The following is a 25,149-nucleotide window of genomic DNA, read 5'->3' as shown; positions in this document are numbered from 1 at the left end:
AGTCTCTGTCGCTGAAAAACCTCCCCACAGCATGATGCTGCCACCACCATGCTTCACCGTAAGGATGGTGCCAGGTTTCTTCCAGATGTGACGCTTGGCATTCATGCCAAAAAGTTCAATCTTAGTTTCATCAGACCAGAGAATCTTGTTTATCATGGTCTGAGAGTCCTTTAGGTGCCATTTGGTAAACTCCAGTCTGGCTGTCATATGCCTTTTACTGAGGAGTGGCTTCCATCTGGCCACTCTAGCATAAAGGCCTTATTGGTGGAGTGCTGCAGAGATGGTTGTCCTTCTGGAAGGTTCTCCCATTTCCACAGAGGTACTATGTAGCTCTGTCAGAGTGACCATTGTTTTCTTGATCCCTGACCAAGGTCCTTCTCCCACGATTGCTCAGTTTGCCCGGGTGGCCAACTCTAGGAAGAGAATTGGTGGTTCCAAACTTCTTCCATTTAAGAATGATGGAGGCCATTGTGTTCTTGGGGACATGCAATGCTGCAGAAATGTTTTGGTACCCTTTCCCAGATCTGTGCTTCGACACGATCCTGTCTCTGAGCTCTACGGACAATACCTTTGACCTCATGGCTTGGTTTTTGCTCTGACATGCACTGCCAACTATGTATAGACAGGTGTGTGCCTTTCCAAATCGTGTCCAATCAATTGAATTTACCACAGGTGGACTCCAAGTTGTAGAAAGATCTCAAGGAGGATCACTGGGAACAGGATACACCTAAGCTCAGTTTCGAGTCTCATAGCAAAGGGTCTGGATACTTATTTAAATACGGTATTTAATTTTAACATTTTTAATTAAACCATTTTATTTCATTATAGGGTATTGTGTGTAGATTGATGAGGAAAAAAATATTTTAATCCATTTCAGAGTAACTGTAACTGTAACATAAACAAAATGTGGAAAAAGTAATGGGTTCTGAATACTTTGCGAATGCACTGAAATGTATGTCTGCAGCTGTTCGTTGGGCATCACTGTATACAATTACAGGATGTTGATTAGTTAGTCGATTGGTTTTGATTGAGTGTGAATCTAGAGAAATGTATTATGGGTGCTCAATAAGTCGAGCTGTTGAGGGTAAACAGATATTGCACTCTGGGTAGAAGCGATCAGCGTTCATCCATCAGAAACACGGCGACACGGTCGACTATTGCAGTTTTGTAATTATTGGGACTGCCGGGGGGGGGGGGGGGGGGGGGGGGGGGGAATAGCATGGCCAATGTAAATGGCCAACGAGGGGATTGGATCACTTTCATCCGTCAAGCAAAATGGTGGAAAGTGGTTCTGCCCACTCTCATTTTTCAACCTAATAGCACGAATCGTGGACATTAACGCTACAGCACGCAAACCTATTCACAGTTTCCTCCACATCCAGAATCTTTACATAACATACGCAGTATATTGCCTCTAGTGCCAGAAGAGAATAGCAAATTGGGGGAGTTAAACCTAAGTTTCCCTGCACATACAAAACCTAAACCTACATGTTACATATTCACTGACTCTACAGTAAGAGAAGAAAGTAGATTGAGGGAAGCTTTGCAAACTAAACTACTTCAGTGTTGTCACGTTGGAGCAAGGTTAGAGTAGTGCGGTCCGGCTGGGGAGAGCTAATTTCATCGGTGTAATCAAACAGGCATGTGGGCTCAGCTAATTGCTCCGGGAAGTGATCGAGCTCTGAGTTGAGCAAACAAACCCTCAGATAGTTAAAGAATGCTGCAGTCAAGTCCTTTTCCGACTTGTTACGATGCAAGTGACTGCCTGCACCGCTGTCCCCTGCCATTCTTCTCCATTAGTTTCTTCCTCAAAACTTTTTCTCTAAGATACCGTAGTAGACGATGCCATGCTCCATCTCCACAGTGAGTGTACAACTTTCTCTCCTCCGTCCCCTCTCGGAAATTGTGACTTTAGGCTTCCTGCTATCCCCTCCTTTCAGCCCATTGGCGTCATTCTTTGTCCAAATCCTTGTTCGTATTTATTTGTCCCTACCACAATTTCTCTCAAATAAAGTTTCCAGCCATTGTGACTTTACTCCATTTTCCCCAGTCTGACTCAAACTTTGGATATTATTTTACCTGACTTCCTTCCATACTAACAGGCTCTACCTACCCCTAAACTCGTCAGCCTGCCTGGACCATGGTGTTAAAAGACATGTAGGTACATGTGACTCAGCAGAGAGAGCGAGAGCGTGCAAGAGAGAGCATGGAAGAGAGAGTGAGCGAGACAAAGAATGATATAACGAGAGAGAGAGGGGGAGAGAGAGTCCTGTCTGTTTGCTGACGTAACGTTTTAAGAAGCTGCAGTATTTTTGATTTAATGAGGACACCATTTGGACGCTGCAGGTTGCTTGATGAGGTGGGCCCACTAACTGGAAATTGGATTTGCAGAGGAGACGATTACCTTTCATTTACTCTCTCCATCCCCTCACATACTGCGTCTGACAGACGTCATGTTTTCCACAAAGTATATTTTAACTGTTGGCTCACTCTTCTAACTCGTTGCTCATACATACACTTTCAAGCTTGTACGCTAACAATTCCGGAGTTTAAAAATAAATAAGTTGAAGTACAGAACGTCTTTTTAAAACACGGGTTGCCAATGGAATGGAATGAATCATTCAAAGTTGTTGTTCAGACTGGGAAAGAGAGGGAGAGAGAGAAACAGGATGGGAGATAGATAGTACGACTGGTTTCTCTTCCTTCCTCAGGCGATGTTCAATGAATGATGAACCCGAAGCTCTCTGCTTCCCAACTTCTCCCTGCACATGTAGCCATGATGGGGGGAGTCACATGTAGCCATGATGGGGAGAGTCACATGAATCGCTAAATTACGTAGAACTTTTGAATAGATCGTCTTGATGGAAAGCGCTCTACCGCCTCCAGAACAGTATGTATTGTATGTGTGTGTGTGTGCTTTCCCATTCAGGGTAAGTACATACTCACAACAGCATATTCCCTTGATGCAAATCAAAGCGACAGTGAATTCTTTGCTGAGCCTCTTCTTGACTCAGTGTCTCTGTAAATTCCCACCACGGAGACCCAACCAGGATCTTAACATTGGAGCTTTTTTAGTTCTTCAGCATTCACACAATTACCTCATGCATTGAAAATAAGTGCCAAGAAAATAAACTTTTCTGCATTCCAATTTCTAGTAAAAAGCTGACGGGAGAAAGTTCTACCATTTGAGTGGGAAAACAAGAGCTTTGGTTTTCAGCTGGAGTCATTTCAAATCAAATGAACAATGCAGAGAGAACACATGTAGTTACTGAGAGATAACACGAGACCTCTCTGAAATACAAAATGGATGGCCCTCCCATCAGTAAAATGTAGTTTGTGCAAAAAAGGGTCAATGCAGATAGCCCAGGTAGCTTTTTAACTAACTATTTAACTAACTATTTAGCAGTCTTATGGTTTGGGGGTAGAACCTCTGTTGGTTCCAGTCTTGGTGCGTCGGTACTGCTTGCCATGCGGTAGCAGAGAGAACAGTCTACGACTTGGGTGGCTCGAGTCTTGGATAATGTTTAGGGCCTTCCTCTGACACCGCCTGGTATAGAAGTCATGGATGGCAAGGAGCTCGACCCTGTGATGTTCTGGGCCGTCTGCACTACCCTCTGTAGCGCCTTGCGGTCGGATGGCAAGCAGTTGCCATACCAAGCGGTGATGCAGCCAGTCAATAAGCCCTCGATGGTGCACCTGTAGAACATTTTGAGGATCTGAGGGCTCATGCCAAATCTTTTCAGCCTGCTGAGGGGGAAGTAATTTGTGTGCTGGTGATGGTGCGTGGCCAGCTGAGCCTTCAAATCCAATCTAAAGTGGTCTTTACAGCGGATTTGGCATAGCAATAACCGCTTTTACAGAATAATATTCACTCCTTATCGGAGGGGCCGGTTACTCCAGTGGCTGATCCACATGCACACACACAGGGCCAATCTGACGGGCCTGAGCTTCGTGCCTCAGGTATCGCCGTCAAAGGAGTTCCATGGCGGATGGAAAGTGGAAGGAACTGTAAAAAAATTCTCTGTTCACTGAGCTATAACCTCAATCCATCATATCAGTGAACCCTCCAGGATTAGGGTGAAAGAAGGAAGGAGCGAGGGAGAGGGAGGGAGAGAGAAAAAGAGAGAGCGAGAGAGAAGACAGGGATCTTTTCAGAAACTCATCTCTGATATCACATGCAAAGGCAGATAACCTATCAAACTCATCTTTCTTCTACTTCTCCTCTTTTCTACACCTCTTCCTCCCCCTTCTTTTTCTAAACAACACAAATGAATTGCCCGTTAGAGAAGGGGGAATTGATTTAACACACTAACAGACCCGGGAGGGGGAAAGCTGCATGAGTTCTGGGCATGCCGAGTACAACGGTCTCTCTCTCACACACAAACAAACACACACCAGACGTATAGATTCACTAAAGATGCCGCAGTGAGATCTAAATAATACACACATCAATACACAGGTACACACACACACCTCTCTGGAACGAATTGTCTCGCAACACCCTGACCAACCCACTCCGACCAGGGTCGGTCTCAAGCTCAACCTCACTGGGAGAGGGACCGGCCAATGGAAAGGCTCCAGTTCTCTTCTCCTGCTGAGTAGTGAATTGGCAGATGGAGTGGCAGTTGGCTGTCTAGTTATCTAAATAGACAACATGACATCCATGAACATTCTGCTCAAGCAAGCTTATGCCTCATGAGGAATTTGAATGAAACAACACACATTCTCCCTTTATCTTCACAATTCACTTTCAACAGTCCAGTTTGCTATTCAGCAAGCATTTTAATTGACAGCGCCTCAACTATTCTTAACAGTGTGCATTTTGAAAAACAGTACAATGCCACACTGGTGTTAAACTATGTAGGGCTTCGCGAGGAGCGTGGCAGTGAGGGCGGCTGTGGTTTTAATCGAGGGTGCTCTCGGCACACGGGCTTGAGTGCATTGAGTGGTTGGACCACACATCCGTATGTGAACTCTGCATGGCTGAACAGAGCTAAACATCTCTCTCCGTTTTCCCTCTTTCCTCTCCCTCTCTCTCTTCCTCCATCTCTCGCTTCATTGCATCCTCTCCATCTTTGCCCTAAAGTCCCCCATCTATCTATCCTACAGCTCTCGCCATATTTCTTTCTCTCTTCTGCCCCCCCCCCCTCTCTCTGTCTCCGTCTTTCTCCCTCTCTTTCTTTTTGTCAGATATACACTCTGTGTGGTTGACTGGCTCCAGAGATAGAAAACAGACCCACTGCTGCCCGTACAGAGGGCACAACCTCAGTCAGATAACAGAAACTCACTGAGGGAGACTCATCCGTGAGAGGATGTTTAGGGGAGAGCTGAGGAATACAGTTTGGTTACAAGTCAATACACATACATTTGAGTTGTATTTTAGTCTTTTAAAGTACACTGCATGGCATAGTGGAGAAGCAGACAGGGACAGAGAGGAACACATAAGCCTATACTGCTAGAGGAGATTACAAGGCTGGAGCTGCAGAGCTGATATATGAGGAGCGATGCAGAGTGGAAATCTACAGCACCTCAGGACAAGACAGAACAGGTCAGTATAGGACAAGACAGGACAAGACAGGGCAAGATAAGACAGGATAAGACAGGACAAGATAAGAAAGGACAAGACAAGACAGGACAAGACAGGACAAGACAAGCGAGGACAGGAGAGGACAGGACAGGAGAGGCTGGTAACTCAATCTACCCATTCTCTCTCCCTCTTCTCTCCCTTTTGATCACTTTTACTTCCTCTCTCCATTTTCTCTCTCTCTTCCCCCTCTCTCCCTCCATCAATTTCTCAGATTTTCTGGCAATACTATTGGATTAACTCAATGCTATTGGATTAACTCAATACTATTGGATTAACTCAATGCTATTGGATTAACTCAGTGATATTGGATTGACTCAATACTATTGTATTAACTCAATGCTATTGGATTAACTCAGTGATATTGGATTGACTCAATACTATTGGATTGACTCAATACTATTGGATTAACTCAATATTATTGGATTAACTCAATGCTATTGGATTAACTCAATACTATTGGATTAACTCAATGCTATTGGATAAACTCAATGCTATTGGATTAACTCAATGCTATTGGATTAACTCAATGCTATTGGATTAACTCAGTGCTATTGGATTGACTCAATACTATTGGATTAACTCAATACTATTGGATAAACTCAGTGCTATTGGATTAACTCAATACTATTGGATTCACTCAATATTATTGGAGTAACGCAATATTATTAGATTAACCCAGTGCTATTGGATTAACTCAGTGCTATTGGATAAACTCAGTGCTATTGGATTAACTCAGTGCTATTGGATTAACTCAATATTATTGGATTAACTCAATGCTATTGGATTAACTCAGTGCTATTGGATTATCTCAATATTATTGGATTAACTCAGTGCTATTGGATTAACTCAGTGCTATTGGATTAACTAAATACTATTGGATTAACTCAGTGCTATTGGATGAACTCAATATTATTGGATGAACTCAATATTATTGGATTAACTCAATATTATTGGATTAACTCAATATTATTGGATTAACTCAATATTATTGGATTAACTCAGTGCTATTGGATTAACTCAGTGCTATTGGATTAACTCAATGCTATTGGATTAACTCAATGCTATTGGATTAACTCAGTGCTATTTGATTAACTCAGTGCTATTGTTAACCTCAGTGCTATTGTTAACCTCAGTGCTATTGGATTAACTCAGTGGTATTGGATTAACTCAATATTATTGGATTAACTCAATGCTAATGGATTAACTCAGTGCTATTGGATTAACTAAATACTATTGGATTAACTCAGTGCTATTGGATTAACTCAGTGCTATTGGATTCACTCAATGCTATTGGATTAACTCAATGCTATTGGATTAACTCAATACATAGTTTCGATGTCTTCACTTTTATTCTACAATGTAGAAAGTATTAAAAATAAAGAAAAACCCTTGAATGAGTAGGTGTGTCCAAACGTTTGACTGGTACTGTATATACGTTTTCTTTTATTGTCCAACAGCTGTAGCGTTAGATAGCATCAATGTAACGTGTTGCTGCATTGATGTTGTCACTGTCCATTATGTTCTTGCTTGATATCTATTTGTAAAACCAATAAAAACTATTGCAATATGAAACTGAGTGGAAAACATGGTCGTTGTGGATGTTGTTTCAAAGTCTAACACAATGAAACAGCGCTTTCTAAGGTGGTTATTCATTCAAAACACCCATACACATATTAGAGATCATGTATACACATAGGCCTATATATATATATAAACGGAATTTAAATAATGATTGTACCAGTAAGAACACCTGCTCTTTCCATGACATAGACTGACCAGGTGAATCCAGGTGAAAGCTATGATCCCTTATTGATGTCACTTGTTAAATCCAGTGTATATAAAGCGGAGGAGACAGGTTAAATAAGGATTTTTAAGCCTTGAGACAGTTGAGACATGGATTGTGTATATGTGACATTCAGAGGGTGAATGGGCAAGACAAAAGATTGAAGGAGCCTTTGAACGGGCTATTTTAGTTTTAAACTCTGCATTGTTGGGAAGGGCTCGTAAGTAAGCATTTCACAGTAAAGTCTACACCAATTGCATTCGGCGCATGTGACAAATAACATTTGATTTGATTTGAAAATATGATCACTTGATGAGAAAACGTCTGTGCAGCCTGAGGCAAGGAAGCCTCAGCGTAAGCTTTTTTTGCGACTTTCTCAAATCATCAATAGCCTATTGTCGCATCATGCAGCCCATATATGCTTTGATTTCTAAGAGCAAATTTATGCGTCACCCGAAAATGTGGTCGTAGGCATCGTATGGAGGGTGTGTTGCAATTGCGGAGCCTCTGGAGGCACGTAGAGGCCAAATTGAGCTCCGTACCGCATCGCCGTAACCCTCCTATTGTGACAGTTTAAGAGGGCTCATGATTGGTTGACGGTAAATGAGGGCGGGAGATCCTGTATAAACACAAACTCACTTGACAACTTCCTTCACAACAGATACTAGAATACCAAATCATCGTGTTATCATTCAAATACTTCAGCTGCACTTGGCTGAGGTAGCCTGGTGCAATGGAACCAATCGAATCGGCCCAATAGTACAACAGTCCAAAATGGATCTGGCACTCTGGACAGAATCAATAGAAAGAACAAAGTATTTGAATGAAAACAACACTATTTGAACCAATGCGTGTGGTGGATATCGCTTATGCACTCTTTAGCCGTAGTGAGTGAATGGGTGCTGTGGTGTACCCTCTATCCCCTCTTCCCCAGGGAATTAGATCAACCAGGATACAGCAGGTCAGTCCTGCCTCCCTGCTCCTCCCTTCTCCCCTAACAGTGTATTGATCCTAGGGAGGCAATCTATTTACTAACTGGGCATTCACACCCAGAACTCACTGGGCATTCACAGCCTCATCGCCACCGCAACTACAAACACAGCAAGGGACCTGTTCTGTGCTAATACCTATCCACCTAGTTAGCTACCGTTCTACCTAGGTTCCTAGCCTACCTGGGTGGTTGCCTGTATTTCTCAGAATATAATCAACCACAATGGTTAAAAGGTCTAACTATCCATTCATTGCTTAGACTTCATCTGGTCATTTTGGTTCAATCTCTGATTCCATACCGAGACAGTTTCCTGCAGCTGTGGAGTGTGAAACTAATCGGTGCTAATTCCCCAAAGCATCCCAGACTTGTAGGGGGCACTCGCCTCTGAGCAGCCCCCCCCCCCTGAGGGAGGAGACAGGAAAACCACGGAAAGCAGGAAGAGCACAGAGAGCCAGGTGGAGGCCTTCAGGCGAGGCTGTCAGCACTCCACCCATGTGGAGGATATTCATTAGTGGGCCGCAGAGGCAGGATTAATCGATAGCCGCCTGGCCCCACGCATGCTGAGGAGAGGCTCCTCCCAAACCCACCAGGGCCCCATCTCGTTAATGCCAACGACCGCTGGCCCCCCTGCGCCAACATATCATTCATCAAACATTCCTTCACGAGCACACACGGACGCACACACACACGCGCACACACACACACAACCCTATGTTTGGCTTGTGTCTTTTCTCCCCCGTCGGCAAGATGAAGGGGACTCAATTTTTTAAAGTGACATTCGTTTAAGAGGAAAAGGAAGAAGGGGAGGGGAGAGATGAGATTATGAGTGTGTCTATTCCTTAGCAGTGGTATTCAACTCTGGGGGGGAACTGCTGTGGGGCCTCAACATTTAGAGTACAGATTATTGTATGGGACAATATTCAAATGCTTTTGAGAAAAGTTTTTTTTTATTGGGTAAATGCATTTACTGGTGAATTTTTTGTGAAGAGATGAAAATGTAATGAATTTAAGGTTATTTGTTGGTGTAAAAATGTTAATGTAGCAAAAAAGTGGTCCTCAGAAATTCTGGTGGAAAAATGGTAAGAGCCATACTTCACAGTGACCCTGAAATACACTTCTCCATCGTTTACGGAGAACCTGGCACCGTCACACTAGACATCAGATAGTATGGGTCTTCTGAGGAATGGGGCCCCTAACAAGTAATCAGCGCTTGGCTTATTTAATGTGATGACCCAGGACAGCTCATTGACAAACAGACTGGCGGGGCCCAGACTCCTGGTCGCCTCTGCAATATAACTGCAGATGAGGTCAGGTCCGATAAAGCTATTACCGTGACAACTCACACATTGTAAACATAACGACTGTCATTTGTTAGGACCACAGATATACACTGACTGTCTCTCCCTCGCTTTCTCCTCTAGAAGTTTGGTCCCGCTTGTCAGCTAACTTTAGAACTGTGGTGAATGATCTATAAATCACCTACAATTCAGATAAATGGGCAATTCACCGTGATGATCCTGTAACTTAACAAGGAAGTGGCTTCTAAGAGATGACTGATAAGGGAACTATCTTCAGCATCGGTGACCCATCACTCCGAAATGGAGGCCGTTGAGTTGATGAATAACAAGCTCACTTTGTTGGCCATATAAAAGCACACAGTGGTCCGTCCCAAATGGAACCCTATGTTCTATATAGTGCACTAACTTGGACCAGAGCCCTTTTGGACCCTTTGTGTGTGTGTGTGTGTGTGTGTCTCCCTCTCTTGGTGTGTGTGTGTGTGTGTGTGTGTGTGTGTGTGTGTGTGTGTGTGTGTGTGTGTGTGTGTGTGTGTGTGTGTGTGTGTGTGTGTGTGTGTAACTGTGTCTGTGTCTCCCTCTCTTGGTGTGTGTGTGTGTGTGTGTGTGTGTGTGTGTGTGTGTGTGTGTGTGTGTGTGTGTGTGTGTGTATATCTCCCTCTCTTGGTGTGTGTGTGTGTGTGTGTGTGTGTGTGTGTGTGTGTGTGTGTGTGTGTGTGTGTGTGTGTGTGTGTGTGTGTGTGTGTGTGTGTGTGTGTGTGTGTGTGTGTAACTGTGTCTGTGTCTCCCTCTCTTGGTGTGTGTGTGAAGGGCGGGGTGCTGTGAGCCAGACATAGGGCCAATGCATATCATTACTCAGACCAACCCCAGATGCAGCCCGGAGAGCCAGGCTTTGTGGTGTCACTGAGGGCTCCAATGGGCATCCGTCAACCCCGTGTTACTTCCTGTAATGAGAGGCTGCTGTGTTTGTATGTTGTGTCTGTCCTCACTTGTGGAGGCTACATGGAGACGGCTGGGTCGGGTAGGGGAGGAGATCCTGTGTACACACAAATATATATATATATATATATATATATATATATATATATATATATCTATCAGTGGAGGCTGCTGAGGGGAGTACGGCTCGAAGCAAATGGAATGGAATGGAATCACCCACATGGAAACCATGTGTTTGGTGTATTTGATACTCTTCCACCTATTTTGCTCCAGCCATTACCATCAGGCGATCCTCCCCAATTAAGGTGCCACCAGCCTCCTGTGATAAATACATATATATATATATATATATATATATATATATACATACATACATACATACATACATACATACATACATACATACATACATACATACATACATACATACATACATACATACATACATACATACATACATACATATACTGTTGTGTTGTGACAAGGTAGGGGTGGTATACCAAGTACCATGTTATGGTAAGAACATATCAAATAAGCAAAGAGAACCGACAGTCCATCATTACCTTAAGACATGGAGGTCAGTCAATCAAGTGCAGTCGCAAAAACAGTCAAGTGCTGTGATGAAACTGGCTCTCATGACGAATGCGACAGGAAAGGCAGACCCAGAGTTACCTCTGCTGCAGAGGATAAGTTCATTAGAGTTACCAGCCTCAGAAATTGCAGTCCAAATAAATGCTTCACAGAGTTCAAATATCAGACACATCTCAACATCAACTGTTCAGAGGAGACTGTGTGAATCTGGCCTTCATGGTCGAATTGCTGCAAAGAAACCACTACTAAAGGACACCAATAAGAAGAAGAGACTTTCTTGGGCCAAGAAACATGAGCAATAGACATTAGACCGGTGGAAATCTGTCCTTTGGTCTGGAGTCCAAATTTGAGATTTTTGGTTCCAACTGTTGTGTCTTTATGAGATGCAGAGTAGGTGAATGGATGATCTCGGCATATGTAGTTCCCACCATAAAGCATGGAGGAGGAGGTGTGATGGTGTGGGGGTGCTTTGCTGGTGACACTGTCAGTGATTTATTTAGAATTCAAGGCACACTTTTTATTTAGAATTCAAGGCACACTTAACCAGCATGGCTACCACAGCATTCTGCAGCGATACGCCATCCCATCTGGTTTGCGCTTAGTGGGACTATAATTTGTTCTTCAACAGGACAATGACCCAACACACCTCCATGCTGTGTAAGGGCTATTTGACCAAGAAGGAGAGTGATGGAGTGCTGCATCAGATGACCTGGCCTCCACAATCACCCAACCTCAACCCAATTGAGATGGTTTGGGATGAGTTGGACCGCAAAGTGAAGGAAATGCAGCTCAGTACTCAGAATATGTGGGAACTCCTTCAAGACTGTTAGAAAAGCATTCCAGGTGAAGTTGGTTGAGAGAATGCCAAGAGTGTGCAAAGCTGTCATCAAGGGTAGCAACTTTTGAAGAATATCAAATATCAAATATATTCTACATTGTAGTAAATAGTAAAAATAAAAATAAAACCCTTAAATGAGTAGGTGTGTCCAAACTTTCGACTGGTACTGTTAATATTATTGTATTATTTTATATTGATATTAATAGACATATTTCTCTCCTAGTCATGGAGAAATGACTAGGGGGGGATAAAAAGAGCTGGGAGAGAGGCTGATGGCCTGAAGTGATGGGGGGAGGAACGGGAGGACAACAGAGAATAAGGACAACAGAGAGAGAGAGAGAGAGAGAGAGAGAGAGAGAGAGAGAGAGAGAGAGAGAGAGAGAGAGAGAGAGAGAGAGAGAGAGAGAGAGAGAGAAAATCAACAATGAGAGAGAATGAAGGAGCTGCTCAGACGTACAGACAGTCGGCAGGGTCAACCCAAGGTCAACCCAGCGCTCATCAGCCCTATAACGAAACCTACAGACCCGTAATTCACTCACACTGATACTGGTTACGTCCAAAATGGTACCCCATTCCCTATGTAGTGCACTACTTTTGACCAGCGCCCGTAGGGAATAGGCTGCCATCTGGACTCACCACTGATATACCCACTGTGATGATACAAAGTCGATGGGATGTGATGGAAGCCCCTGATGATATAGTGTGATATAGAAGGCTAGGTGATATTGTGTGATATAGAAGGCTAGGTGATATTGTGTGATATAGAAGGCTAGGTGATATTGTGTGATATAGAAGGCTAGTTGATATTGTGTGATATAGAAGGCCAGATGATATAGAAGGCTAGGTGATATAGAAGGCTAGGTGATATAAAAGGCTAGGTGATATAAAAGGCTAGGTGATATAAAAGGCTAGGTGATATAGAATGCTAGATGATATAGAAGGCTAGGTGATATCGTGTGATACAGATGCTAGGTGATATAAAAGGCTAGGTGATATTGTGTGATATAGAAGGCTAGATGATATAGAAGGCTAGGTGATATAGGGTAATATAGAAGGCTAGGTGATATAGAAGGCTAGGGGATATAGAAGGTTAGATGATATAGAAGGCTAGGTGATATATAAGGTTAGGTGACATAGAAGGCTAGGTGATATTGTGTTATATAGATGCTAGGTGATATAGAAGGCTAGGTGATACAGTGTGATATAAAAGGCTAGGTGATATAGAAGGCTAGGTGATATAGTGTAAAATAGAAGGCTATGTGATATAGAAGGCTCGGTGATATCGTGTAATACAGAAGGCTAGGTGATATAGAAGGCTAGGTGATATACAAGGCTAGGTGATATAACAGGCTAGGTGATATAGAATGATAGGTGATATAGAAGGCTAGTTGATATCATGTGATATAGAAGGCTAGCTGATATCGTGTGATATAGAAGGCTAGGTGATATAGAAGGCTAGGTGATATAGAGAACTAGGCAATATAGAAGGCTTGGTGATATAGAATGCCAGGTGATATAGAAGGCTAGGCGATATAGAAGGCTAGGTAATATAGAAAGGTAGGTGATATAGAAGGCCATGTGATATAGAAGGCTAGTTGATATCATGTGATATAGAAGGCTAGCTGATAAGGTGTGATATAGAAGGCTAGGTGATATAGAAGGCTAGGTGATATAGAATGCTAGGTGATATAGAATGCTAGGTGATATAGAAGGCTAGGTGATATAGAAAGTTATGTGATATAGAAGGCTAGGTGATATAGAAGGCTGGGTGATATAGAGTGATGTAGAAGGCTAGGTGATATAGAAGGCTAGGTGATATAGAAGGTTAGGTGATATAGAAGGCTAGGTGATATAGAATGATGGGTGATATAGAGTGATGTAGAAGGCTAGGTGATATAGAAGGCTAGGTGATATAGAAGGTTAGGTGATATAGAAGGCTAGGTGATATAGAAGGCTAGGTGATATAGAAGGATGGGTGATATAGAATGCTAGGTGATATAGAAGGTTAGGTGATATAGAAGGCTAGGTGATATAGAAGGCTAGGTGATATAGAAGGCTATGTGATATAGAAGGCTAGGTGATATAGAAGGCTAGGTGATATAGAAGGATGGGTGATATAGAAGGCTAGGTGATATAGAAGGTTAGGTGATATAGAAGGATGGGTGATATAGAAGGCCATGTGATATAGAAGGCTAGTTGATATCATGTGATATAGAAGGCTAGCTGATAAGGTGTGATATAGAAGGCTAGGTGATATAGAAGGCTAGGTGATATAGAATGCTAGGTGATATAGAATGCTAGGTGATATAGAAGGCTAGGTGATATAGAAAGTTATGTGATATAGAAGGCTAGGTGATATAGAAGGCTGGGTGATATAGAGTGATGTAGAAGGCTAGGTGATATAGAAGGCTAGGTGATATAGAAGGTTAGGTGATATAGAAGGCTAGGTGATATAGAATGATGGGTGATATAGAGTGATGTAGAAGGCTAGGTGATATAGAAGGCTAGGTGATATAGAAGGTTAGGTGATATAGAAGGCTAGGTGATATAGAAGGCTAGGTGATATAGAAGGCTAGGTGATATAGAAGGATGGGTGATATAGAATGCTAGGTGATATAGAAGGTTAGGTGATATAGAAGGCTAGGTGATATAGAAGGCTAGGTGATATAGAAGGCTATGTGATATAGAAGGCTAGGTGATATAGAAGGCTAGGTGATATAGAAGGATGGGTGATATAGAAGGCTAGGTGATATAGAAGGTTAGGTGATATAGAAGGATGGGTGATATAGAAGGATGGTGATATAGAAGGTTAGGTGATATAGAAGGCTAGGTGATATAGAAGGATGGGTGAAATAGAATGCTAGGTGATATAGAAGGCTAGGTGATATAGAAGGTTAGGTGATATAGAAGGCTAGGTGATATAGAAGGACGGGTGATATAGAATGATGTAGAAGGCTAGGTGATATAGAAGGATGGGTGATATAGAAGGATGGGTGATATAGAGTGATGTAGAAGGCTAGGTGATATAGAAGGGTGGGTGATATAGAAGGATGGGTGATATAGAAGGCCAGGTGATATAGAAGGATGGGTGATATAGTAGGCTAGGTGATATAGAAGGATGGGTGATATAGAAGGCTAGGTGATATAGAAGGATGGGTGATATAGAAGGCTGGGTGATATAGAAGGATGGGTGATATAGAAGGCTAGGTGATATAGAAGGCTAGGTGATATAGAAGACTAGGTGATATAGAAGGCTAGGTGATATAGAAGGATGGGTGATATAGAAGGATGGGTGATATAGAATGATGTAGAAGGCCAGGTTATAAAAACTGCATTCGGAAAGTATTCAGACCCCTTGACTTTTTACACATTTTGTTACGTTACAACCTTATACTAAAATGCATTAAATTTAAAAAAAATCCTATTCAATCTACACATAATACCACATAATGACAAAGCAAAAACAGGATTTAGAAATGTTTGCAAATTGTATAAAAAATACGTAAGTATTCAGTCCCTTTGCTAAGAGACTTGAAATTGAGCTGAGGTGCATCCTGTTTCCATTGATCATCCTTGAGATGTTTCTATAACTTGATTGGAGTCCACCTGTGGTAAATTCAACTGATTGGACATGATTTGGGAAGGCACACACCTGTCTATATAAGATCCAACAGATGACAGTGCATGTCAGAGCAAAAACCAAGCCATGAGGTCAAAGGTATTGTCCGTAGAGCTCAGAGACAGGATTGTGTCGAGGCACAGATCTGGGAAAGGGTACCTAAACATTTCTGCAGCATTGCATGTCCCCAAGAACACAAAGACCTCCATCATTCTTAAATGGAAGAAGTTTGGAACCACCGAGTCTCTTCCTAGAGATGGCCGCCCGGGCAAACTGAGCAATCAGAGAGAACGGCCTTGGTCAGGAGGTGACCAAGAACCCAATGGTCACTCTGACAGAGCTCTAGAGTTCCTCTGTGGAGATGGGAGAACCTTCCTGAAGGACAACTACTGTATGTCTTCAGCACTCCACCAATCAGGCCTTTATGGTAGAGTGGCCAGACGGAAGCCTCTCTTCAGTAAATGGCACATGACACCCCACTTGGAGTTTGCCAAAAGGTATCTAAAGAACTCTAAGACCATGAGAAACAAGATTCTCTGGTCTGATCAAACCAAGATTGAACTATTTGGCCTGAATGCCAAGCGCCACGTCTGAAGGATACCTGGCACCACCCCTACAGTGAAGCATGGCGGTGGCAGCATCATGCTGTGGGGATGTTTTTCAGTGACAGGGACTGAGAGATTAGTCAGGATCGAAGGAAAGATGAATGGATTAAATTACAGAGAGATCCTTGATGAAAAAAACCTGCTCCAGAGTGCTCAGGACCTCAGACTGGGGCGAAGGTTCACCTTCCAACAGGACAACGACCCTAAGCACACAGCCAAGGAAACGCAGGAGTGGCTTTGGGACAAGTTTCTGAATGTCCTTGAGTGGCCCAGCCAGAGACTTGAAACTGATCGAACATCTCTGGAGAGACCTGAACATAGCTGTGCAGCGACACTCCCCATCCAACCTGACAGAGATTGAGAGGATCTTCAGAGAAGAATGGGAGAAACTCCCCAAATACAGGTGTGCCAAGCATGTAGCGTCATACCCAAGAAGACACGGGGCTGTAATCGCTGCCAAGGGTGCTTCTTCAAGGTGCTGAGTAAAGGGTCTGAATAATTATGTAAATGTGATATCAGTTTTTTTTTTTATGAATTTGCCAAAATTTCTTCAAAACTGTTTTTGCTTTGTCATTATGGCGTGTTGTGTGTAGCTTGTTGAGGGGAAAAAACTATTTAAACCATTTTAGAATAAGGCTGTAACATAACAAAATGTGGAAAAAGTCAAGGAGTCTGAATACTTTCCGAATGCGCCATAGTATAATAACACTAGGAGGCTACAATACATATTAATGGACCAAATAGAAGTGACATTTCAGGTGGGAAATTGTTCAATCTTTTTTGAGTGATCAATGGAAATGTCATGAGTCGTGTGGTGGATACCATACACATTGTGATTGACTGCGTGATGATTGAGGTGATTTACAGTTGCAATACTATAAATATGATTTCTTTCAATACCCTCTGAGCATGATTATTAATGACATACCAGTGAGAACATTGTTTTTGGCCTTGACCTGTGGTATGAAACCCCAACACTGAGCCAGAGCTCTTCAAATCAAATCAAACCTGTGGTATGAAGCCCCAACACTGAGCCAGAGCTCTTCAAATCAAATCAAACCTGTGGTATGAAGCCCCAACACTGAGCCAGAGCTCTTCAAATCAAATCAAACCTGTGGTATGAAGCCCCAACACTGAGCCAGAGCTCTTCAAATCAAATCAAACCTGTGGTATGAAGCCCCAACACTGAGCCAGAGCTCTTCAAATCAAATCAAACCTGTGGTATGAAGCCCCAACACTGAGCCAGAGCTCTTCAAATCAAATCAATTCTGTGGTATGAAGCCCCAATACTGAGCAAGATTTCTTCAAATCAAATCAAATTAATGCTTTGTAAACAACAGCTGTAGACTAACAGTGAGATAAATAAAATAGATAAATAATAAAAAAGTAAAACACGTAATAATAAAAGTAATAATAAATACACAATAACTTATCTACACAGGGTACCAGTACCAGTACCAGTACCAGTACCAGTACCAGTCGATGTGCATGGGTACGAGGTAATTGTTTGTGTGTGTGTGTATGTGTGTGTTTCTCTGTCCGTCCCTCCCAGCCATAGTCCCAAACACAGTGCTGAATGAGGCTTGACCTCGGGTCAAATGTGTCCCTGTGCCTCCTAGGCAGCGGCAGACCAAACGCATTGGGGTAAGAGTAATGAAGAGGGAGAAGTGTCAAAATACACACACACACACGCGCACGCGCACGCACACACACACACACACACACACACACACACACACACACACACACACACACACACACACACACACACACACACACACACACACGCACGCACGCACGCACACACACGCACACACACGCACACACACACACACCACACACACACAAACACACGCACACACACACACGCACACACACGCACACTCAGTCCCCACATCCACCTAAGGGTAGATAGACTGATGGGTGGATGAGGGAGGAGAGGAAAAGAGGAGCAGAAAGTAGGGGATAGCAGCACTATTTTCACTCTGCCTTGAAGGCTGTAGTTAGTCAGTGTGAGCCCAGAGACAGAGAGAGAGGAATCATGGAGACAGTGACAGCACAGTCTAGAATAACACCTGGCACCAGCCTCTCTTCATACCTGCAGGGAAGGGTGTGTGTGTGTGTGTGTGTGTGTGTGTGTGTGTGCGTGCGTGCGTGCGTGCGTGCGTGCGTGCGTGCGTGCGTGCGTCTGTGCGTGTGTGTGTGTGTGTGTGTGTGCGCGCGTGTGTCTGCATCTGTGTGCGTGTGCTTGCATGTGTGTGTGTGTGTGTGTATGCGTGTGTGCGCGTGCGTGTTTGACACCAGCTACAGTGAGAAGAACAAAGCCACTGGGTTCGGCAGCCAGCTGATAATGAACAGAACGTCATCCATTAAAATAATATGGGTTTTGAATATCGTCGGCAGCCAGAGAGCAGTGAGCACACAGGTCAATGAGACATTTAAAGGCAGCATTAATGCCTTTTTAAAAGGGCCGGATATCCTTTAATTGCCTTATAAAGTTATCTTTCGGGTTCTCTTTACATAGACCGCTGAAACTCAACTCTGGACCTCGAAGCAAGTTCCACTGCGTTTTTTCATTGGTCCTCTCTAATCTGTGACTGATTTAGACCTGGGACACCAGGTGGGGGAAATTAATTATCAGGTAGAACAGAAAAGCAGCAGGCTCCGGACAGTGTAGGGTAAGCGTTGAATACCCCTGACCTAGACCATATGAGAGTCAAAATAAGAGGGATGGAGAAATTATTTGTTTGGTAAGAGGGTATAACAGGTAAAGAGCTGCCCAATGATCACTGAGTAGTCACTTCACTTCCTGTCCCTCTCCTGACCATCCAATCTACTGTCAGTCCCTCTCCTGTCTATCAAATCTCCTGTCCCTCTCCTTTCCATCCAATCTATTCTCCCTCTACTGTCCCTCTCCTGTCTATCCAATCTCATGTCCCTCTCCTGTTCCTCCAATCTACTGTCCCTCTCCTGTCTATCCAATCTACTGTCCCTCTCATGTTCCTCCAATCTACTGTCCCTCTCCTGTCCATCCAATATCCTGTCTCTCTCCTGCCTATCCAATCTCCTGTCCCTCTCCTGTCCATCCAATCTCTTGTCCCTCTCCTGTCCCTCCAATCTCCTTTCCCTCAAACGTATTATCCCTCCAACCTACTAACATACTGTCCCTCCAATCTTCTGTCCCTCCAAATTATTGTCCCTCCAATCTCCTGTCCCTCCAATCTTCTGTCCCTCCAAATTATTGTCCCTCCAATCTCCTGTCCCTCCAATATAGGCTACTGCCCCTAAAATACTGTCCCTCCAACTTTGTGCCACTTCAACATACTGTCCCGCCAACCCACTCACCCCACCAATCCACAAACCCCATGTACTGCTCTACCTCCACGATGTCCCACCTCCAACTCCCCACCCATTACCCCATCTATCCCCTCTGCGGTCCCCGGGTTAGTATCTTACTATGTGCAGCTCCAGGTAGTCTCCCAGTCCCTTGGCACTCTCCACCCTGAGCAGCACGGCCTCCTTGAGCTGCGTGCTGAAGCCCACCGCCAGCCGGTCTGCCCGCGTGCTCGGCCGGTCGTTGGGGGGCCAGGTGTACGTGATGAGGGCTCCTCCTCTCCCGAAGATGTAGGTTGTCCCAGCTGTGGAGGGAAGAGGAGGCAAGTGTTATATATGGTGAATACTATTTTATACTCCCATTTCATGTGATACATTTGAAGATCAAACCAATAGATGAAAGTATCAAAAAGAAGGCTTTGGTAAAGCATTCTTGGTGACTACCTCATGAAGCTGGTTGAGAGAATACCAAGAGTGTGCAAATCTGTCATCAAGGCAAAGGGAGGCTACTTTGAAGAATCTCAAATATGAAATATACTTTGATTTGTTTAACACTTTTTTGGTTACTACATGATTCCAAATGTGTTATTTCTTAGTTTTGATGTCTTCACTATCATTCTAAAATGTAGAAAATAGTAAAATAAAGAAAAACCCTGAAATGAGTAGGTGTGTCCAAACTTTCGACTGGTACAATACACATATATATACACTATCTACTAAGAGAGTTTTTTCATCTGTATTATTTGTAGCCGTCTATTTACCTATGCTGGCACTAAGACCGCACTCAACGAGCTGAATAAGGCCATAAGCAAACAAGAAAATGCTCATCCAGAAGCGGCACTCCTAGTGGCCGGGGACTTTAATGCAGGCTAACTTAAATCCATTTTACCTCATTTCTACCAGCATGTTAAATGTGCAACCAGAGGGAAAAAAACTCCTCCCACCTTTACTCCACACACAGAGAAGCATATAAAGCTCTCCCTCGCCCTCCATTTGGCAAATCTAACCATAATTATGTCTTCCTGATTCCTGCTTACAAGAGAAAACTAAAGCAGGAAGTACCAGTGACTCGCTCAATACGGAAGTGGTCAGATGACTCGGATGCTACGCTACAGTACTGTTTTGCTAGAATAGACTGGAATATGTTCCGGGATTCATCCAATGGCATTGAGGAGTATACCACCTCAGCGTCATCAATAAGTGCATCGACAACGTGGTCCCCACAGTGACCGTGCGTACATACCCCAACCAGAAACCATGGAATACAGGCAATATCCACACTGAGCTAAAGGCTAGAGCTGCCACTTTCAAGGAGTGGGACACTAATCCGAACGCTTATAAGAAATTCCCTTATGCCCTCAGACGAACCATCAAACAGGCAAGGTGTCAATACAGGACTAATATTGAATCCTACTACACCGGCTCTGATGCTCGTCGGATGTGGCAGGGCTTGCCAACTATTACGGACTACAAAGGGAAACACAGCCGCGAGCTGCCAAGTGACGCGAGCCTACCAGACGATCAAAATCGCTTGGAGGCAAGCAACACTGAAGCATGCATGAGAGCACCAGCTGTTCCGGACAACTGTGTGATCACACTCTCCGTAGCCAAAGTGAGCAAGAACTTTAAACAGGTCAACATTCACAAGGCTGCGGGGCCAGACGGATTACCAGGACGTGTACTCAGATCATACACGGACCAACTGGCAAGTGTCTTCACTGACATTTTCAACCTCTCCCTGACCGAGTCTGTAATAACTACATGTTTAAAGCAGACCACCATAGTCCCTGTGCCCAAGAAAGTGAAGGTAACCTGCCTAAATGACTACCGCCCCGTAGCACTCACGTCGGTAGCCATGAAGTGCTTTGAAAGGCTGGTCATAGCTCACATCAACACCATCATCCCGGAAACCCGAGACCCAATCCAATTTACATACTGCCCCAACAGATCCACAGATGACGCAATCTCAATCGCACTCCACACTGCCCTTTCCCACCTGGACAAAAGGAATACCTATGTGAGAATGCTGTTCATTGACTACAGCTCAGCATTCAACACCATAGTGCCCACAAAGTTCAACATTAAGCTAAGGACCCTGGGACTAAACACCTCCCTCTGGAACTGGATCCCGGACTTCCTGACGGGCCGCCCCCAGGTGGTAAGGGTAGGTAACAATCCTCAGGGGTGTGTGCTTAGTCCCCTCCTGTACTCCCTGTTCACTCACAACTGAGTGGCCAAGCACGACTCCAACACCATCATTACGTTTGTTGACAACACAACAGTGTTAGGCCTGATAACCGACAACGATGAGACAGCATATAGGGAGGAGGTCAGAGACCTGGCAGTGTGGTGCCAGGACAATAACCTCTCCCTCAATGTGAGCAAGACAAAATAGCTGACAATAGGAAAAGGACAATAGGAAAAGGATGGCCGAACAGGCCACCATTAACATCGACGGGGCTGTAGTGGAGCGGGTCGAGAGTTTCAAGTTCCTTGGTGTCCACATCACCAACAAATGATCATGGTCCAAACTCATCAAGACAGTTGTGAAGAGGGCACGACAACACCTTTTCCCCCTCTGGAGACTGAAAAGATTTGGCATGGGTCCCCAGATCCTCAAAAAGGTGTAAAGCTGCACCACTGAGAGCATCCTGACCGGTTGTATCACCGCCTTGTATGGCAACTGCTCGGCATCCGACCGTAAGGCGCTACAGAGGGTAGTGAGTATGGCCCAGTACATCACTGGGTCCAAGCTTCCTGCCATCCAGGACCTATATACTAGGCAGTGTCAGAGAAAGGCCCAAATTGTCAGACTCTAGTCACCCAAGTCATAGAATGTTCTCTCTGCTACCGCACGGCAAGCGGTACCAGAGCTCCAAGTCTAGGTCCAAAAGGCTCCTTAACAGCCTCTACCCCCAAGACTGCTGAACAATTAATCAAATGGCCACCCGGACTATTCACATTTACACCCCCACCATGTGTTTTTACACTGCTGCTACTCGCTGTTTATTTTCTACACATAGTCACTTTACCCCTACCTACATGTACAAATTACCTCGACTAAGCTGTACCCCCACACCGTGATTTGGTACCCTGTATATAGTCTCGTTATTGTTATTTTATTGTGTTGCTTTTTGTTTTATTTTTTACTTTAGTTTATTTAGTAAATATTTTCTGAACTCTATTTCTTGAATTGCATTGTTAGTTAAGGGCTTGTAAGTAAGCATTTCACAGTAAGGTCTACACCTGTTGTATTTGGCACATGTGACAAATAAGATTTGATTTGACCTCGGTCATTTTGCACTTTGCACATTTTCGGGCATCATATCCTAATAAATTATACATACTTTTGCATTTATATCTTCCATAAACCTTTCTCGTGTCCATGGGATCTCTGAGGCTGCCCTCACTACCGCATCAAAACCCATTCTGCACACACTGATGCCTGCCAAATGACCTAAAACGACATTGAAATGAGACACCAACACTCCAGCCACAGACCTCGTCTCATATTAACAATGCTGGGTTGGCACAGCAGAGACATAGCAGGAAAAGTCAGTTGAATGCTTAGTGGGCAAACGGATGATGAAAGCACTGTCAAACACCGGGGAGATGATCGCTGAGTCACACGCACACACTGCCAGAGACAGTGAACCATCATACTTTATTTTAGTTGCTCCAGCTTTGACTATTACGACTACCTGTGACCCGTACCATCTACAGATCAGCTGGTATTGCTATTTCGAACAGGCTCATGTAATGAACCCAGCGCCAACCCCCTTCTGTTCGAGTCGGGGTCCCCTCCCTTCCTCCCTCCCACCGGAGACTAGCTGTGTTGTTTCCTACCGGCTGTATTCTTTTAGCACTGAATAATTATCGCAGCATGGTAGGGGAGCAGGCTGAAAGAAGAGTAGGCGGAAAGAGGGAGGGAGGGATGGAAAGAAATTAGAGGGGGTGACAATGAGGTGTGAGATGCGATGGTTGGATGTGTTGAAGCCAGTGAGAACAGTTTGAGGTAGAGAGTTCATCTGTTCCACAGCTACACCACTCTGTTGTCTTCCGGCTCAAAGGCATCAGGGCTGTTCAAGATGAGACGAGACACATGGAGCAGGTTGGTGTTTTTCAATATGAATCTTGTTCTAGAGGCAGTTCTGCAGAATGGTCACTAGCTGGCACAGCCGCAAAGTCATAAAATCAGATTTTAAACCTAACCCCAACCATAACCTTATCCTTAACCACATTGCTAACCCTAATGCCTGACCCTAACCTTAAATGAATACCAAAAAGCGAATGTTAGTTTTCATGAATTTGTACAATATAGCAAATTTTAACTTTGCGGCTGGCTTATCTAAGAGGAAACCGCTAAGTTCTGCCTCCCAGGCAAGCAGTGGTGTAAAATACTTAAGTATTACTTAATTGTTTTTTGGGGTATCTTACTTTACTATTTATATTTTTGACAACTTTTACTATTCCTCTACTACATTCCTAAATACAATTATGTACTTTTCACTCTTTACATTTTCCCTGAAACCCAAAAGTACTTCTTACATTTTGAATGCTTGCAAGAACAGAAAAATTGTCCAATTACAGCCCTTATCAAGAGAACATGCCTGGTCATCCCTACTGCCTCTGATCTGGTGGACTCACTAAACACAAATGTCTAGTTTGTAAATGATGTGTCAGTGTTGGAGTGTCCCCCTGGCAATCATAAATAAAGAATTGTAAAATTGTGCCGTCTGGTTTGTTTAATATAAGGAATTTGAAATTATTTATACTTTTACTTTTGATACATAAGTACATTTTAGCAATTGCATTTATTTTTGATACTTAAGTAGATTTAAAACCAAATACTTTTAGACTTTTAGTCAAGTAATATTTTACTGGGTGACTTTCAGTGTTACTTGAGTCATTTTTTAAAAAGGTATCTTTACTTTTACTCAAGTGTGACAATTGGGTACTTTTTCCACCACTGAGTGCAAGACTCGTGACAATAAATGTCAACCTGCGTACATGGAGGGAAACTGCTCTAAGATGGCCGCCGGTAGAATGGCAGCCATGTTGCAGAGAGATTGAGGCAGTAACACTAGCAGCAGCACCCACACTCAGGTGCGAGTCTCTCGCTTTTCTCTTTTCGCCTCAGTGTGTGAAGCGCGTGATGCCTCGGCTCTCCAGGTCCCAGCCTTCAATCTAATTTTCTTTTCTAAATAAACAAGATGCGTGACTGAAATACTATAACTAGCCCACAGCATGAAAGACCATCTTAGTGAAAGAAAATACACAACTGAAGATTTCACTTTCTCCTCTTCCATCAGTCATGTAGAATGCAGGGAATTGGCTTAAATACAGAAGGTGATAGTGATGATGAGGATGATTACTGAAGACAGAAAATCGCCACCGCATATCTATTTACAATATCTACACCAACAACTACTCAATAATCAACACTACAGTACATATTCTACTGACAATTTAATCCAGATGCCATGCCCAGGGAAACGTTTACAATCAACACCACTTACGACTGTAAAGCCATAAAGTCAAAAACTGCAAAGTACCTGTCATCGATCA

General features: G+C 43.6%; 1 protein-coding gene across 1 annotated transcript in view; it reads right to left on the bottom strand.

Annotated features, from left to right (window-relative positions):
• LOC120049479 (neurexin-1-beta-like) overlaps positions 1-24,638 on the bottom strand; it is a 167,882-nt gene extending 143,244 nt beyond the window's left edge. The window contains exons 1-2 of the mRNA XM_038995744.1: positions 24,584-24,638; positions 19,705-19,886 (exon numbers count right to left, since the gene is read on the bottom strand). Of these exons, the coding sequence (XP_038851672.1) occupies positions 19,705-19,886; positions 24,584-24,638 (237 nt within the window). The remainder of the gene's footprint in view (positions 1-19,704; positions 19,887-24,583) is intronic.
• Positions 24,639-25,149: the final 511 nt, after the last annotated feature.

This window comes from Salvelinus namaycush, chromosome 6 (assembly GCF_016432855.1).
Source record: "Salvelinus namaycush isolate Seneca chromosome 6, SaNama_1.0, whole genome shotgun sequence".
NCBI classification, from domain to species: domain Eukaryota; kingdom Metazoa; phylum Chordata; class Actinopteri; order Salmoniformes; family Salmonidae; genus Salvelinus; species Salvelinus namaycush.
Note: the sequence above shows the minus strand (reverse complement) of the source record. Positions and strands in the feature narration are given on the sequence as shown.